We start from the raw sequence: 17344 nt of genomic DNA on the forward strand, positions 1-17344 counted from the left end.
CGCGCTGCGACCATGGAGCGCCCCGGAGCGGGTGAGAGGGGGCTGCCGAGCGGGCCGGGGGGCGACAGGAGCCACGGGGACGTGGGCCCCGCTCGGCCTCGGGGAAGGCCTGGCCTCTGGGAGAGCCCGACCCCACTTCGGCCCAGCTCTGAGTCCCCTCTCCCTATCTGCAAGGGGACTCGGTGTAGCACCGTGGAACCCAGTGCATGCAGGGTGGGATCGGTGCTGCTTGTACCGAAGCGTTTTAATGCACGCGTTGTCGGTGCCGCAGGAGGCGAGGGCTGCGAACCCATCCCCAAGTTTCACTGTGTTTCTCCCTTTCTGCTCTTGTGACCCTTAGCACAAAGTTATGTCAACACATTCCATCCAACGGTGTTGGCGTGGTAAACAAAACCCGGAAAACTCTCGATTTTTACCTTATAGCACAAATATGAAACACCTGAACCGTCTTAGTGCTTCATAAAGGATTTTAGTCTGGGTTTGGGAATGACCGCTTTAAAACTGGCGCCAGTGAACTTCCAGTTTGGGTCAGCATTGCTGCGAACTGCACTTTGTGGGCAGAGCGAGTTAGGGGTTGGATTTTCGGTGAAAGGAACCGAAAACCAATTGGAGAGAAGGTGCTCTACTGCAGGGTTTTTATAGTATAAACGCGTACAGTATAAACGCGTATAGTATAAAAGCTAAAAACACGGGGCTGGCCGGTTGCCCAGTTGGTTACAGCGTGGTGCTGATATCACCAAGCTCCAGGGTTCGATCCCTGTACCAACCGCCAAAAAACCCCCCAAACAAACAAAACAAAAAAGAAAAAACGCGTAAAAACGTCAAAATGCGTCGTATAAATAGCACTTAACTAGTGTAAATATGTTTACAATTGTTATGCGAATAGTGTTAAGGCCGCGTAGGCGGTAGCGAAGGTGTGAGTTTTTGAGCATTTATAAAATGCATGGGAATGCATGAAAGAATGGGAAGGAGATTGTTAAGGAGAAAAGAGTCACACCCCAGTTCCTCGTTTTAATGTCGTGACTTTGCAGTTCAGGATGCCCTTAGCATATTTGCTGAAATGCATGTATATTTGAATATTAGCATATATTTAAGCGTATGCTTCTCTAATTTTTTTTTTTTTTTGGTGGCCTGGCCAGGAAGGGGAATCGAACCCTTGACCTTACTGTAAGGCCTCACTCTAAACCAGTTGCGCTAACCGACTGAGTTACAAGGACTCAGTCTAATCAGCTGAGCTAATTGGCCAACCCTTTAATATATTTTAAATGTGTGCATTGTTTTTCATATAAAAGTAATATTACTTCAATTTGAAAACGTTTGAATAGCAGAAATGTGAAATACACAAATTTATTCAGTACAGCTATGTCAGCATTTAGAAGTAGTTTATATCCAATAGCCCTAGCCCTTTCTCACATAATTGTCAGTCATAGAGCATATGCAGTTTTATAAATGCTTTTTAAAAAGTCGGTATTTGCTGTAAATTTTTTTTCTGTTGTTGCAGTCTTCATAGCCATTGTTCTTAGTTGTCATTGGGGTAAATATGCTTTGTTTAGCCACTTCCCTATTTTTAGGCATTTAAATTGTTCCACTTTTCTTTTTTGTTTAAGCAAAACTGTGGTGAGTTTATTTGAGCATATATGATAGATATCCAGATATATGTATCAGATATTTGTGACATTTTCCTGGTTCCTGATCTGTTCAGAGTGCTTTCTGAAAGGCTAGCCTCAGTTTACACTGCTATAATCAGTATATGTTAAGAGACATCTGGGCACGGTGCTAGAAAGGACGGGTTCTGGAGGCAGAGTGACCGGATTCAAATTCCAGTCTCATGACCTACTGGCTTTAACCTTGGGCGAGTTACTTAATTGGCTAGTCTGTAAAATGAGTGTATGAGTATTAATAGTACCACCTTGGTAGCATGGTTGTGTGGATTAAATGAGTTATTTTCTGTAAGCTGCTTGTAGCCTGGCATAAAATATGTGTTTGAATTAAATTTTAGCTGGTGTTAGTAGTAGTAGTTTGCCAGCTTCACCTCATCTTTGTGTTATTAGTGCACTTAGTAGTGTAACTTTTAATTTGCACAAGTGATAGAATCTTACGTTAACTATAGTTAGACCAAATTTTAAGAGACTTCAAAGTACGCAAAATAATGAATTTATAGTGTAAATACTTGGAGTGGGTTATTTTAAGGCAGTTGTCCAAAATCAAAATGTTTATACCTTCTGTAAGAGAAAGTGTAGTTATGATGGATGTATTTAGTGCACATCTACCAACCTTTGTCCAAACTCTAGAGCTTGGAGAACTGGAGGGGAAGGGTTCCAGATATTTAGTTTGAGAAACATTGTTCTGTAGAATGACCAGTAGTTCTTTCAAGACTTACTCAGAAGCGACACTCTCTTTTTTTCTGAGTTAATGATTCCTATCTTTAAAAATTATTTCAATTATTCTATTACTTAGTAGAAGATAACTTGTATTTCAAGTTCTAGACTCCTGTCAATTTTGACATAGCATTGCATTGGAGTTTAATATACTTTATTTAATAAGATGGAGAATAATGTTGAGCAAGTCATATTATGCTTTGATTTTTATGTCAAATGAAAGTAGTACCTTTCATTCATCCTGTGAAAATTAAAGAATCTGTGATGTGCTGAGGCTGCCATTAAGTACTGGGAATTGTTTTTCATGGGCATTGAGATAGTTATAGTGCAGTGTAGCCTGAGTGATCCCAAATGTGTACTTACCTTTATCTAGTCAGTCAGTAAAGATTTATTGAGTACCTACTGTGAGCTGAACTCAGTGCTAGACATGGAGGAATCAAAGGAGAATAAGAACTTAGGATAAGGAACTTAGAGCAGGCCGATTATACTTACTCATGGGGTGTAATTATGGAAAGTTCCCCCTCTCACTTTCAAAAGTGCCCTGGTTTGGGTGGTAAATCATATGATCACTTTGTCTTGGAATCTAAGGAGGACAGACATGTGGACATCTATAACATAATTCATTCATGCTGTGATTGAAAGAAGCTGTATGGACCCGGGAGGAGACTGGATTACCTAACTCAGTCCTGAGCTGGGGATCAGGAAAGGTTTCCCTGATGGTAGAAGTCTGATCTGAGTTTTTACTTTGAAATTGATTATTCTCAACACCATCACGATGTCTGGTGTAGAATCAAGGTATGGAAGAAGTGAAAGGGGATCTTGGGAGCAATGGTTTTCAAACTTGCCCTGCACATTGGAATTACCTTGCAGGGCTTTTAAAAAATACCAGAGGCTGGCCTCATCTCCAGAGAGTCTAATTTAATTGGCCTGGGGTGGGACACAGGCAGTAATTTTAAAAATCTTTTCAGGTCATTCTAATAGGCAGCTGCTATTATCACCTTTGTCACTGTGTGATTCTCCCTATGGTATAGCCAGTGACCCACATAGCACTTGCTCTCTAACAGTTGTTATGTAATTGAGCTCAAGGTAAACTGAAAGTCAAACTATTTCAAGAACTTTTTTCATTGAAAAAAATGACAATTTAATTCATCGTTCTATTTAATTCTTCCCCTTGCTTTCAAAATATGTTATTACAGCCCAGAAGTCAGTTTCCCCTAACCCACATATTGTCAAGAATCTATATATTTCCAAGTGGCATATGGACTTGGGAGCTAATACTGAGATGCTGGTGTTAAATGGACCAATTTCATATCACTAAATTCTTCCACTGAGAACAAAATAGAGAAAAACAACAGTTAGGTTTATTTCATTTTGTTCTGATTTTCATTCAGCCTTGTTTATATTTAACTGTGCAACTACTCTTTTGTTGCTAGCTTTTCAAGCGTAAGCTACATGGTCACTGATGAGTCTTCAAGTGTAAATGCGTGTGTCCAAAGGTACAAGATGTGTATTGATCTATTAAAACTTTTGTTTAAGTCTAAACTGCATTTGTGTTTTTAAAACACAAGCATAAAAATAGAAAGGACACATTTAACTTGTTCTCACATTTTTCAAATATTTGTGAGTTTGTGAGTAGACTCATAGTAAACTAACATTTTACTCAGACTTCCTAAAGTTTGAACTGTAATATAAATAGTAGCATTAAGAATATATTATCACTGTTTTTTTGCATTGAACTTGACTAATTAAAACAAAAGTTTTGTTGTTATTTGCTTTTATTCAGAAAACAGGTGTGTGTGTGTGTGAACAACAGTAGCGATGACTCAAATTGCAACAAAAATTTAGATTTTTTTGGTATATATGTTAACTATTACCTGATACATATAACATACACATATTACATATACGTATAACACATATACCTAGTATATATGTTAGCTGTTAAGTTATCAGGTTGTATGTTGTAAGCCACATTCTTAATGGAATGTGTTTTGCAGGTATTATATTTAAATATAGAGGCTTACAACAGAAAGAAATGAACAACTTCATTAATATCTTGAGTGGTAAATTAGTCTTTAATAAATAAAGAGTAAAAATTATATAAATTTCTAAGATTCTGTTCAATCTTAATTCAGACAATATTTGTGTCTGTCATGAAAGCATGAAGAATTAATGAATTGGGGAGACCAACTTATAAATTTAGCAATTAAGTTTATCGATTTAAACACATACCCTCTTTCCCTTAACCTCCACCCAAGATGTATGTCTTTTCCACCCATAACAAGAAAACCAAACAAAGACCAAACGTGGAATGTGACTTTAATGTTAGTACATGACCAAGGGAGAGCTGTAAGGGAAACTGTAAGATCATTTGCTTCTTAATAACTGAATTTCCAGAAAAGCATATTTAGGGCCATGTATTTTTAACTGAATTTTTAGTGTTAACTGTAATAATGGAGAGAAACAATTTAAAAGTCTTTATTGAAGAAAAAAAGGTCAGAACTTGTACAAGTGAGAACACATAAGTGATATTGATAAAAATAAACACGAGAAGGACTTGATTGCACCTGTCTCAGTACTGGACAGATCATCTAGGCAACAGACCAGCAGAGGAACAGTTAATTTATCAATGGAGAGAACAAATCTATGGTTATTAGAGCAGGGAGGGGAAGGGGGAAGGGGGAAAAGGGAGAGGGACAGGGAAGGGGAGAGATTGGGTAAGGGGCATGAAGAATAAGTATGATTTGTAATGATGAATATGCTAATAAAAAAAGAAAAACTAAGCTGAAAAACAAAAAAAATAAACATGAAAAAGACTGACAAAACCTTGTTGGTTTGTTTTTAAAAGGTATGTGAAAAAAATGTAGTTTTAGAGTTAAGAAAATGTAGCTATAAAAGATCTTGAAGGTCGCTGATTGACTCAGTCTTCATCTAATTCTGAGTTGAATACTGTGCTTTAGAAAATGATTAAAGTTTTAGAAGCTTGTTGTTTAACATAACAATGCATTTATAAAAATATGGAATAGGGTATAAATAACATAAGTAGTTATACAATATAGTTGAAAGCAGGTAGTATTTTTTTTTTAACAGTTGTTAATTTATGTTGAATTCAGTTAGCTGAGTTGTTTTAGTTTAGGATATGAGTTTAAAAAATAACAAATAATACATTTTTCTTTTTGTAATATGTTAAAGGAGGAATAAATTCCAATGAATGTGAAAATGTGTCAAGAGAAAAAATGTCAGAGGAAATGGAAGCCAATACTGTGGATTCGCTGGTAGACATGCCATTTGCTGCTATAGATATTAAAGATGATTGTGGAAGTAAGTATTTTATTAAATAAACATGTATCTAGAAGCAATGAATAGTAAATATAGTTTTATGTATATATTTTTAATTAATAAGTTGTTTTACTTTAAATGCTTCCCATGTTTTTGAGTTTTGGTTGTTAAATAATAATTGTCTGTATGTATTGGTATTGTATTGTCAAAACTGTCACAGGTAATATTAAGACAATTCTCACAAAATTTTGGGCCAGGTCATTCTATAGTTTATAAGCTACTTCTGAAAATAATGGGCCAGATCATTCCGTGGTTGATACCCTCCTTCAGTTATTTATTTCAGCAGTACTCATTTTTCTAACAAATGTTTACTGGCTGTTTGATATGCACCAAGCACTTTGCTAGGCGTTGGGAAGTTTATCAGTGAGTAAAGTGGGCGCTATTCCTGCCCTCATGGAGTGTAACAAGCTAGTGTTGAGAACAGTTAAACTTTTAATTAAGTATTTATTAAGCATTTATTGGATCATTTTGGTCCTTCAGAGCTCTGTCCACAATCTTTAGTGGGCATCACCTGCCCACACTTCCCTCTGAGCCCTGTTCCAGTCTCTGAATCATTCCTGTTAGAGTGTTCATATGTTAGAATGGAACAAGAGATTAACCTGTTTACCATTCCAGCTGCAGGTACTTCTGACTTAGCTTACACGTATCTAACATACATGAACAAACAGCTTCTGCCAGGGATAGAAAGCAATATACCTCTAGAATCCCTGAGAGCAATTGGTATTTCTGTAGCCACTGTATTCTTATATCTCTACTAGTGAGGAGACCACTGGCCACTGTGATCAGAGAGAGGGAAGGGGCTGTGTTTGTGGCCTACATTCCATTCCTGTTCTGAAAGGGACAGCTGCTGCTTCAGAGGATGGGCATTGGGAAGCGTGGCTAGTCTTTCATGTGAATAGGATCTTTTCTCTGCAGGATGTGGTATATTTCTTACCAAAGAAATGATGTTAGCCATGTATATTAGGGGCTCAGGTCAGGCCACAAAAATCTATTTTTGAGTGTAAAGTATTAAACCACTTTTTGATAGTTCAGACTTTGTGAGTTAAAGGTCTTCATGGTTTAGTCTAGACTCCAAATCAGCATGTATAATAATACTTTGCAGGAAGATGGATTTCAAATTCTAAGCTCCAACTTACACACAGGCAGTGAAGTATAATGGGAGAAACACAAAACCTGGGTTTCATTTATTTATTTTATTTCTGAAAATTGTTTATTTTTTTATGTTTATTAATTTTTTTTTTTTTACATTCTGTGATGTTGTTGCAGAGCAGTTGGGGGGGAAAGGGAGAGGGGAAGGGGGAATGAAATAGGGTGGGAGAAGGAGGAGGGGTGGGGTTGAGATGTTGCTTTGCCTCCCACGGATTTGTCACCTCTTTTCCGGTGGGTGATGGAGCTGCCAAAGATTACTCAAAGCTCATCTCTTCTGAGCAGTGAGAAGCCCAGGAACCCTTAAGAGAGACACATTCCTTCCATTTGGGAAATTAACCATGAATTGAGATTCTCTTCCCGCATTTATTCTCCAGACCAGGAAGTTACAGGAAGAGAACATAGGTGGGGTTTTTGCTAAGTATAGTTTAACAAGTTTAACAATAGTAGCTGGTAACATTCAGTAAAACAAGCAAGGTGACCTTCCATAATACAATTTTCAGGAAGTTAAGTTGATTCACCAACAAAAGCTTGATCTTAGCAAGCATTCTCTTCTTACAGCAATTTCTCAGTATTGTTACATATCAATCAGTAAACTATCTGTGCTTTGAGCCAGCAACCTTGCTGTGCTACAATTCTTTATCTTACAACAGAGACTAGCCTGGGGAAAGTTTTCTGTCCCCTGTAAGGTCAGCATTTTATATGTACTTTTAAGAAGTTAAGCTAAACCTGAAATTACAAGAAACTAGGCCCTGTGAAATATATTTGCTTTGTAAATATTGGTATACTCCACATTGAGGCCTGTGGCACCCCCCTCATTCCTGCAGGGGAGACCAGTGGGCTTCCAGTGGTGGCTTGGTCATTGCTGGGCTGGGTGCAGATGTTGGGGGTGGGGGAAGATGGCTGAAGCGCTTGACCTCCACCTTCCCAGGCTTGATAGCCCAGGAGACTTCCGGTCCTTTTATGTTCCATAGGTGTTCTTTGGTGATGTGAGAACTTTACTAGTTAATATCAGACTTTGTCTCTGGTTTGTGGGTACTTTGTTTTTTCTTTCAGTTCTGTGCTGGATTATTTGCTGTTCCTACAACTTAAACTCTGCACTGGAACTAACGTGTTGTCCTTGCTTACTTCTAAAATGGGGGAACTTCCCGTGGGGACCAGTGCTAGAGCTCTGTGGTTGAGCTAAATTGCTGCTTTGCTGCTGATTCCCTGGGGAAGGCTTTTTGTGCAGCTCAGGTTTTAATTGACTTTGTGGGTACTTCTGGGATCTGATACACCTGGGTTGTGTGGAAACTCTGCTCCAGGCCTGAGTCTTTTCAGCAAACTGCAGTTCTATATTCCTGACCAGTCTCCACTGAGTGGTCCTGTGCTGATTGGGGGGCAGATCAGCTGTCCTTGCTGTGCCACAGTGTCCCCTGGTGGGCCTTGTCTCCCCTGCACTCCAAACACTTCCTGCACTCCAAACACTTCCCATGGGGTGGGCCACAGGCCTCTGAGTGGCTCCTTTTTTCTGTTGTGTCTCCTCCTATGTGGGTCCATGGGAACCCTGTTAGTGGTCTTGCTGGCCTGGGGTCCACAAAGGCCCTCTTCTTCCCTGCCTCCAAGCAACTTCATCTGAAAGTCACAGTGGCGGCTTTTGCCAGCTCCTGCTCCATGTGCTCAGCAGATCCAGCCTTGAAGTGGCCAGGGCTCGAAATGGTCAGAGCGGTTCTTTCTTTCTCTCATTGTGGCTTCTCCTGCCTTCATGCAGTCTGTAGATCTCTCCTCCTCTTCCCCTGAGCTCTAGTGGACCCAGCTTGGCTGTTGTTGCTTTTTAATAGTAAATTGGTTGATTTGTGGGAGAGAGTGACACTGGGACTGTCTATTCTGCCATCTTGACCAGAAGCCAGAAAACTTGGGTTTTAAATTCGGTTATTTCATTTTCCAATTGTGTGACCTTGGACACTTAAACTGTGTGAGCTGGGCTTCTTTAACTATAAAATGCAGATAATACTTCCCTACTGCTTACCTCATGGTGTTGCCGTGCAGATCAAAAGAGGTCATGTGTGTAAAAAAGCAGCTAAAAATGTAAAATTATGTACAAGTGTTATTTATAAAACCTTTGAAACATACCGCTTAGTTATTTGGGGATAACTTATTCTCTCATTTTTTATAATAGTGTTTACTAAACCACTAAGGAATTAATAGTAAAAGTCTTTGCAAACCAGAAAGTACTACCTTGTTTTTGTGAAGTGAAGGTTTTATGGAAATGTATAAAAACTGGGAGTTTTATTGTCAACACTTAAAACTTAAGATAAATATAGTAATGGTGTTTGTGACTATAGGGAAAGTGAAGGAAAATGGTCAGTGCCTCTCAGGTGTTCAGAATTTTGCAAGCATTTGATGTAAATATGCACGTGAGGTGTTCCTTGGTTGTCTAATGTAATTGTGCATGTGCACCCAGGTGTCCTGGGTTATGGACTTAAGTATAAAGGACAAGTCGCTCTGATCCACAGGGCCTGCCTGCCCCCCAGGATGTGGCTGGGGGGGCAACGGGGAGCCGCTACCACTGTTGGAGGCTGTTTCTGCAAGCTGTTGTGGCCAGTGCTCCCGCGATGTCCCAAGAGACCACTGCTACTGTTGCTCCTGCTGAGGACTGAGCTCGTGTCATCTGTGAATGACTTCTGGGATCTCTCCCATTTACCTAGAGCATGGACCTGCATGTGAGGGGTCTGGTGACCCAGTCCATACAATGGGTTTGAAGGGTCTGAGCCCTATCCCTGACAATACAAATGGAAATTTAGTATGACTAAAATAATGAAACATTTTGGCTTTAGTTATGAAATGCCTAGCCATACAATCAGCGTAGCTATTGCCTTAGCCTGACAACTGGCCTAGTCATGTAGCTTTACAGTGACCAAAACACAGGATAATTAGTTTGTGGCTCGAATGGACTTAATTTGGCTTCCTTCCTCTTACATTGGACGATGGAAATTAATCAGTCTACTGGCTCCGTGGTAAACAACAACCTCAAAATTCTCAGGTTGCTGGTTGTTGCCTGTGTTTCCTTCAGTTTTTTTTTTTTGGCATGTAAAAATTGTACATTAACTGCCGAGAAATTCTTGCTGATAGAAACCCTGGCAGGGCAGTGAGGAAAGTAGTGCTAACAAGAACATTGTGGGATGGGGACTCCTTGCCAGTAAGAAAAGCCCCCTAAAATGTTTAGTGTCTGTCAGTTGTCAACTGTGTGATGTTCACTGTGGGTGCAGTATCATGATAGGCAACATGTGATCTGGTTGGCTGAAATGAGTCTTTACTTTTTTTTTTGTTAGTTTTGTTTTTAAGAAGAGTATTTTACTAGAATTATATATTAGAATATTAAATATATTAGAAATAAAATACCTAAGCGTATGTACAAAAGAAAATCTTTTTAAGTGGTAAAGAGACAATACAACCTGTGCCACAGCTTGGGCTCCATAGTATGGACACGTTCCAGGAGAAAATCCAGCATTAGTGAGCCAGGGGGGGTCTCCAGTTCCTCACAAGGGAAGCCTTGTGAGTTAATTGGTTAGAAATCCAGTAATCCATCCAGAAATTGTTTGGGGTTGCTGTTACTCTGCCTCTGAAAGTTGAGTGGGAATCTGCAATGGAGAATCATTCTAGTGCTGGTAGGATTGTGCTTCCTACAGTGTGAGTTTGTGCAGAGCTTTAGTTTAATTGACTAGTTTCATAAGAGAATCACAATTTTTAACTATCAAGCCACAGTTAAATCAAGATTCAAAAGAAGGGCCGGCCCCATGGCTCACTCAGGAGAGTGCAGCACTGGTAGCGCCGAGGTCAGGGGTTCGGATCCTATAAAGGGATGGCCAGTGCACTCACTGGCTGACGTGGTGTGGACGACACCGAGCCAAGGGTTACGATCCCCTTACCGGTCAAAAAAAAAAAAAAAAAAAGGATTCAGAAGAAAATATTTGAATGTTTTTTTTAGTCACATGTCTTTCTTAAATGTGGAATCCACTCCTTATATTGAAATGGTTATAATCCTTATTTTATCTCACAGAGAATTTTAATCTTACAATTATTGGGGATTTTAGAGAGATGGGAAATGATAATTTTGTTACTTATTTTTAGCTAAGACTATTAAGTTGTTACTAAATGTATTTAGTGAGCACACTCTACCTATAAAACTAAAAGATACAAAGGCTCACCTTTTGATTTTGCACCTGCCTTGCCCGCCACCTAATTGTAGGAAATCATGCATTTTCTGAGGCAGGCACCAAATCTTATTCATCCTTATTGTGCTTGCCTGCAATGTAGGAGACACTCAGTAAATCTTCCTGAATTTAAAACAAAATACTTAGATTCTTAAATATTTTAAAATATCAATTGAAACTTACCTTTACTTAAAAAAATACTTTTTGTAGAAAAATGCTGAATCAAATAAAGATTAAATCTTAGTACCTGATATAGTAAGTGATTATCCTGAGTCAATTAAAGAAAAGATAAGTTATGTTCTATATCCTTGCTATAATTAATTGGGGAGGCATTTGCTATGTATTCCAAATTTTTTTATGAAAAGGGATTAAGGCAAATATTTTTGTCCCAAATAATACCAAGTGTTGATATCTTTTTCCTTTTCCTTTTTTAAAAAACAAGAAAATGAATAAAAATCAGAACAAGCCCAGTAGATACATTAATTCAACACATATTTATGGAGTGTGCTATGTACCAGGTTGTTGATTAAAATGATGGGAGACACGAAGGAAGACACAGCAGACGAGATGCAGGTGAAGAGCGGGGGGCTACTGCTCTCTCAGGCAAGTAGTGCCGACCCAGCCGCTGTTAAAGCTATTATTACATTTAGCAAGCTTGTGCATGCAAGATAAGCATTAATGCATAAATTCTGTTATACTTTTCTCAAGAGCAGAAGGCTGTTACCTCCCTTCTCAAGCACTTGGTTATCTATAATGCGCCTCTTGGGAACATCCCAAGAAAGTGTTCTCACAACTAAAAGCGTTCTCAAGGATTGTTTGCAATCCTTGACATTTCTTGGTTAACTCGTTTGCGAGTTCGCAAAGTGAACACGTCCTTGGGTGCTGACCACGTCCTTGGGTGCTGACCACAGAAGTCCATTAACCATTTCCTTCACCAGGTACTATTATTGGTGCTGGGCAAAGGATGTAGGAGAAAAAATTCAACCAGTAACAAATACATGAATATGGAAAGTTATTCAACTTCATAGATATCAAAGAATGCAAATTAAAATAGTTTTACCTTAACATATAGGAAATATCTTTGTAAAATTACAATATTCAGTGCTTTTTCTGACAATATATTGTTACGGTCCTTTTAGAATGTGGTTTGTTGGGATCACCAGCAGTGTTTGTACATGAGATAGATCCACTCAAGAGACTCCAATATAAGAATGTAATCTTACTTGTGGCAAAAAGTTTTTTTCACAAATATGTCTATATTAGTGTCTTTTTTTTTTTTTTTTCCCCTTTTTGTCTTTTTTTGTGTCCGGCAACGGATCGCAACCCTCAGTGTCGCACCCGCACCGGACCGGGACCGGCAACGGGATCACAACCCTTGGCGTCGCACCCGCACCTTGCTCAGCCAGTGAGCGGGAACCGGTCTGTATGTGGGATCCGAACCCTCGGCGGGAGCGCCGCCACGCTCCCAAGCGGCACACTGTAGCAGTGCGCCACTGGGCCGGCCCTATATTAGTGTCTTTTAAGTGGTAAAAGTATTGGGGAAAAATGCAAGTGTCCAAGATTAAGGAATGATTGAATAAACTATTAGTACCTCTAGATTACATATTATGCACTTATTTATTATTGCAGGTAGATAATATTTCTGAAAACAGTGTTATGACATAGGGAACATTTCCTATATATATATATATATATATATATATATATATAAAATGCATTGTGAAAAAAGTAGGGCAAAAATTGTATGAGGATGCTTCAAAAAGTTCATTGAAAGATTTGTATTATCTTTCAGTTCTATTTTTTTACGAACTTTTTGAAGTACCCTTGTATGTGCTGTTTGTTTACAATTGTGCAAATACTTTATGTGATCTGTTGCCAACATTCATAGTGATTGTGGTAAAGGAGTAGGTTTATGAGCAAAAGACATAAGCTTATTGATTCAGTAACTGGAGATCTGGATAAAATCATTCCTCTTTGATGCTGTCCACCGTGGGACTCCTGTACTATTATACTGTGATGGTTAAAGTGAGTGTTGTGGAATCAGACTGTCAAGATTCAAAATCTTATTGTGTACTTTTTCCAGCGTCAATTTCATTATCTATAACACTGGCATCATAATTGTAGCTATCTCACAGGAGTGTTGGAAAGATTCAGTTCCTTAGTATATGTTAAGTCCTTAAAACTGTGTATAGCACATAACTAGCCTCAGTAAATATTCATTACTTTAATTTTACCAATTTTTTTCCTAAATATATTTGCTAAATTAAATATCTATAAAAATTTGCCACTTCAGAGTAATATTTTATAGTAATAATTTTGAATGCTTCTAGCACACTGCTGAATGCTTTGTATGAGGGCACTTCAAAAAGTTCATGGAAATACAATCCCTGTACTGGCCAGCTGCCAAAAAAACCCCCAAACAAAGCACAAACAAAAACTTCATGGAAAAATAGAATTGAAAGATAACACTAATTTTTCCATGAACTTTTTGAAGTACTCTTGTATATTCTTAATCTTCATAGAAACTCAATGAGTGAGGTAAAATTACTTTTTTTTGGAAAGATTGAATAATTTGCCAAATATTATTCAGCTAGTGAGGGGGAATAATTCTATGAAATTTGGAAGGTAATATCCTAAGTCATATAATTAAAAAGTTTTAGGAAAGTTTACTTCAAAGAGTTTAACTGCTTAAATAACAAGAAAAAAAAAATCCAATTTATTCTCAACCTTTTAGCTAAGCACAAGTGCGAAAACAACCCACAATAACAGATGGACTACTCAATTAAATTATTTTCTCCTATAATTCATTCCTTTGTAGTTTTTGAGAAAATAAATAAAACTTGAGGAAAAATGAGGTAATTTACATAAAATGACATGTGGTGCTTTAGTTAATAAAATAAATGCATGGATCAGAGAGTTACAGTCTTTGTTAACAAGACCAGATTCATTAGAGCACATTAAAATGGCTACTGACATCATTATGAAAATTAACAAGTGGAATAAATTAAATTTATAAAATGGGTTACAAGCTCCACTTCAACTGATGGTGTTTTTGCTAACCAATAAAGTTACTCTAAATATTCCAGTGAAAGAAAAGGTCCAGGGCACATGGTCAAAGTTTTCTACATTTCGTGTCTATGGTTATAGATCTTTAAAATTTTTATCAGTAAACCAGATGATTACATGAATATTTTGCTCCTTATATTTTTATATGAAACTAAAAAGAATAATAGCCAAATTATATTTTAGAACCTAGATTATGATTTCAAAATTAGAAATAAAATAAAATTTAGTAAGTAAAAGCAGAGGGATTTTATACTGTGGCCATACAAATAAACTTTACACATAAAAGACAAAGAAAATATGTAAACAAGAAAGAAGAGATATTGGACTCAGTATGTAACACGTTGACCATAAATCAGTAGGACTCAGTGAATTAAAAAAAAAAAAAGCATATTACATGGATTAATAAAAGTGCACTATACCAATAAATATTTATAGGATTCTTTTCCTTTTCTACTCAGCTCTCATTGGATAATTTTAACATTTGCACTATCTGTGATACCCAACAAAAGAATATTTTAGATAATCCAGTTCAGAGGGAAGTTAAATAGTTATTCATAAGATTATGGACAGCTAAAGAGATTTAGACAAACCCTATACTACTTTATTTTTAACCAAGAAGTTGTATTCTGAGTTGGAGTTTTACAGTATGTTGTTCTCATGATACCAGAATTGTTAGAGGTATTATACCTTATAACCATTTTCATGAGAGATTATGATTTTCCTTTTCTGGATATCTGCAAAATAGATTTATGGAATGTTTGAAATGGCAGAAATATGTTGCTATAGAAAGTAAGACAGTTTAGTGTTAAACAGATAAGGTATAAAACAATTTAAAATGCTGTGTCAGTGGTTTTTTAAATACTGTGTTAAGTGTGTTTGTTTAGTATTGTTCATACTGGAGTATAAGTAAAATACAGCAACAGTGATTATACGTCCATGTTCACAATGAGAAATGCATGTTATGTTGTCACCCAATATACATGCGTACACAAAAAACTAAAATAAAAGGTTCATGAAGCGGTGCTGTCACTCACATTGCTCACACAATGTGCTCCCTACATGACTGCTAGGCTGCTTTATTCCATTCCATTCCAGTTTTTAAAAAGTGATCTTTATTATATTGTAGGTTTATTTTGTAACCCACTAGCGGATTGATGCTTTCAGTTTGAAAAAACAACTAGGCTGTAGGCTCAGGATTCTCTCAAAACTATTTTAAATTTAATTTCACCCTGAAACATCCTAATTGGTACAGGTATTAAGAGTTAGTACTTTTACCGTAGATTACAGAAAACTAGAACGGGCAGAGACCCCCTAGATAGAGATTACCTAGCTATCCCTCCTTGCCCCTCCCCCTTTTTAAAAAATATTCCATTATAGGAGCTTTCAAGTTTATTCAGAAGTAGGGAGAATAGGACAATGATTATTCACTACCTCCTCCTCACTGGATTATTTTGAAATAAATTCCAGACATTTCACTTTGTATGTACCTTTAAAAGATAAGGAATCTTTTTTTTTAAAAAAAAGCATATCCAAAATATCCTTACCATGCCAAAAAATAATTGGTAGTTTCTAATGTCATCCAGTATCCAGTCAATCTTTGGTTGTGCATAATTTTTTTTTTTGTCTTTTTTCGTGACTGGTAACGGGATCGCAACCCTCAGTGTTGCGCCCGCACCGCACTCAACCAATGAGCGGACCGGTCTCTATATGGGATCCGAACCCTCGATGGGAGCGCCGCTGCGCTCCCAAGTGCCGCACTCTACAGAGTGCACCACCGGGCCGGCCCTGTGCATAATTTTTAAAAGTTGATACATCAGTCTCTTTTCATGTATGGATTTTCTCCTTTTTTTCTTGTGTGTGTGTGTTTATTGTTGGAGAAATCAGATGTGTAGGAGTTTCCATATTCTGGTCATTTAACATATTTCCCTATCTCTTATATTTCCAGTAGACTGGTATTAGATCAGGGGACTTAATTAAGTTTTGGAATGTTGATAAGAATACATCAGTAGGCATGTTTTTTCGTCTCACCTTTTCGTGGTCAGTGGCTTTAGGTCTTCTTGTACTTTGTATGCTTCAGACCTAGGATCAGCTATTTTTCCAAGGATTGATCAGATTTTTAAGTTTTCAGATAAACAAGTGAAGGGACTTGATGAAAAGATGCTTGTTGGAAAACTAATCTTTAGGTCAGTGACTTTTTCACTATTTAGTGCTGCTTCTGCAGGATTGAAACAGGCAGTGCGAGTTACTTTCCCAACAGCTGTTGCCCCTCCTCTTTTTCCTTTGATAAAGTATTTTTCCACAGCATGGGTTGATAATTGCCAGATTCTCACTATCCTAGCTTACTGTGTTGCTTGGGGTTAGCTCTGTGTCATGATTTGGACAATGAGATGTAAGGAGATGGATGCTTGGAGCTTATTTAGAATTGATTTGTAGTTTTACCTTAGAAAATAAATTTCTTGCTTTTGAAATTAACTTTTCAGGATTTAATAAAAAAAAAAAAGACTGTTCAATACAGCTCTTCATTTTGATTAAAAGATCATACTCAGAGAAAGTACAAGTGGTTTGGATGATGAAAAACAAATGGGTAGTTTACAAATCATCTGTTTCTCTTTTGAGTTCCCTAAATAATCTCTAGCAGATACAGATTAATCTCTAATTATGTTTAATTCTGGGTAATATCTATAATTATAATAGCTAATAATAGTATGTCCTTTATACCAGGAAGTAGTCTAAATGCTTTCATGTAATAACTCCATCCTCAAAAAAACCCTATGGGGTAGCTATTATTATTATTCTCAAATTACAGAGGTGAAACTGAGGAAAGAGTCTATGTGATGTCTCTAAGATTACACAGCTAGTAAGTGGGAGAGCTAAAATTCCAATCCAGACACTCTGATTCCGTACTATATTAAAATTGGTTCCTGTTTCCAGAGTACTAGTTTACTAACAGCAGGTGCAGAAATGTATTTAGAAATGGATTTAAAATATATGTCATTTCCAAAAAAAATGTGTGTGTGTGTGTGTGTGTGTGTGTGTGTGTGTGTGTGTGTGGTTTCATTAGCATATTTTGTGGCTTCTGCTTGAAATTACTACAATCAAATGTAGGACCTTTTCCTTGACATCTAAAGTTACAAGCAGCCCAAGAACATTGATTTCTTTTTCCATATAAAAAAAATTGCATGGGAAATAAAACCCAATGGCTTCATACATTAGGCAATTCAG

At 37.5% G+C, this 17344-nt stretch overlaps 1 protein-coding gene across 1 annotated transcript in view; it reads left to right on the plus strand.

The window, feature by feature from the left end:
* Positions 1–12: 12 nt before the first annotated feature.
* The window catches only part of AKAP7 (A kinase (PRKA) anchor protein 7), a gene marked incomplete at its 3' end in the record, with an annotated part of 33910 nt that continues 16578 nt past the window's right edge, over positions 13–17344 (plus strand). Inside the window, exons 1-2 of the mRNA XM_008574497.1 lie at positions 13–31; positions 5571–5699. Of these exons, the coding sequence (XP_008572719.1) occupies positions 13–31; positions 5571–5699 (148 nt within the window). The remainder of the gene's footprint in view (positions 32–5570; positions 5700–17344) is intronic.

This window comes from Galeopterus variegatus, unplaced genomic scaffold, assembly GCF_000696425.1.
Source record: "Galeopterus variegatus unplaced genomic scaffold, G_variegatus-3.0.2 Scaffold1053, whole genome shotgun sequence".
In the NCBI taxonomy this organism is placed as follows: Eukaryota; Metazoa; Chordata; class Mammalia; order Dermoptera; family Cynocephalidae; genus Galeopterus; species Galeopterus variegatus.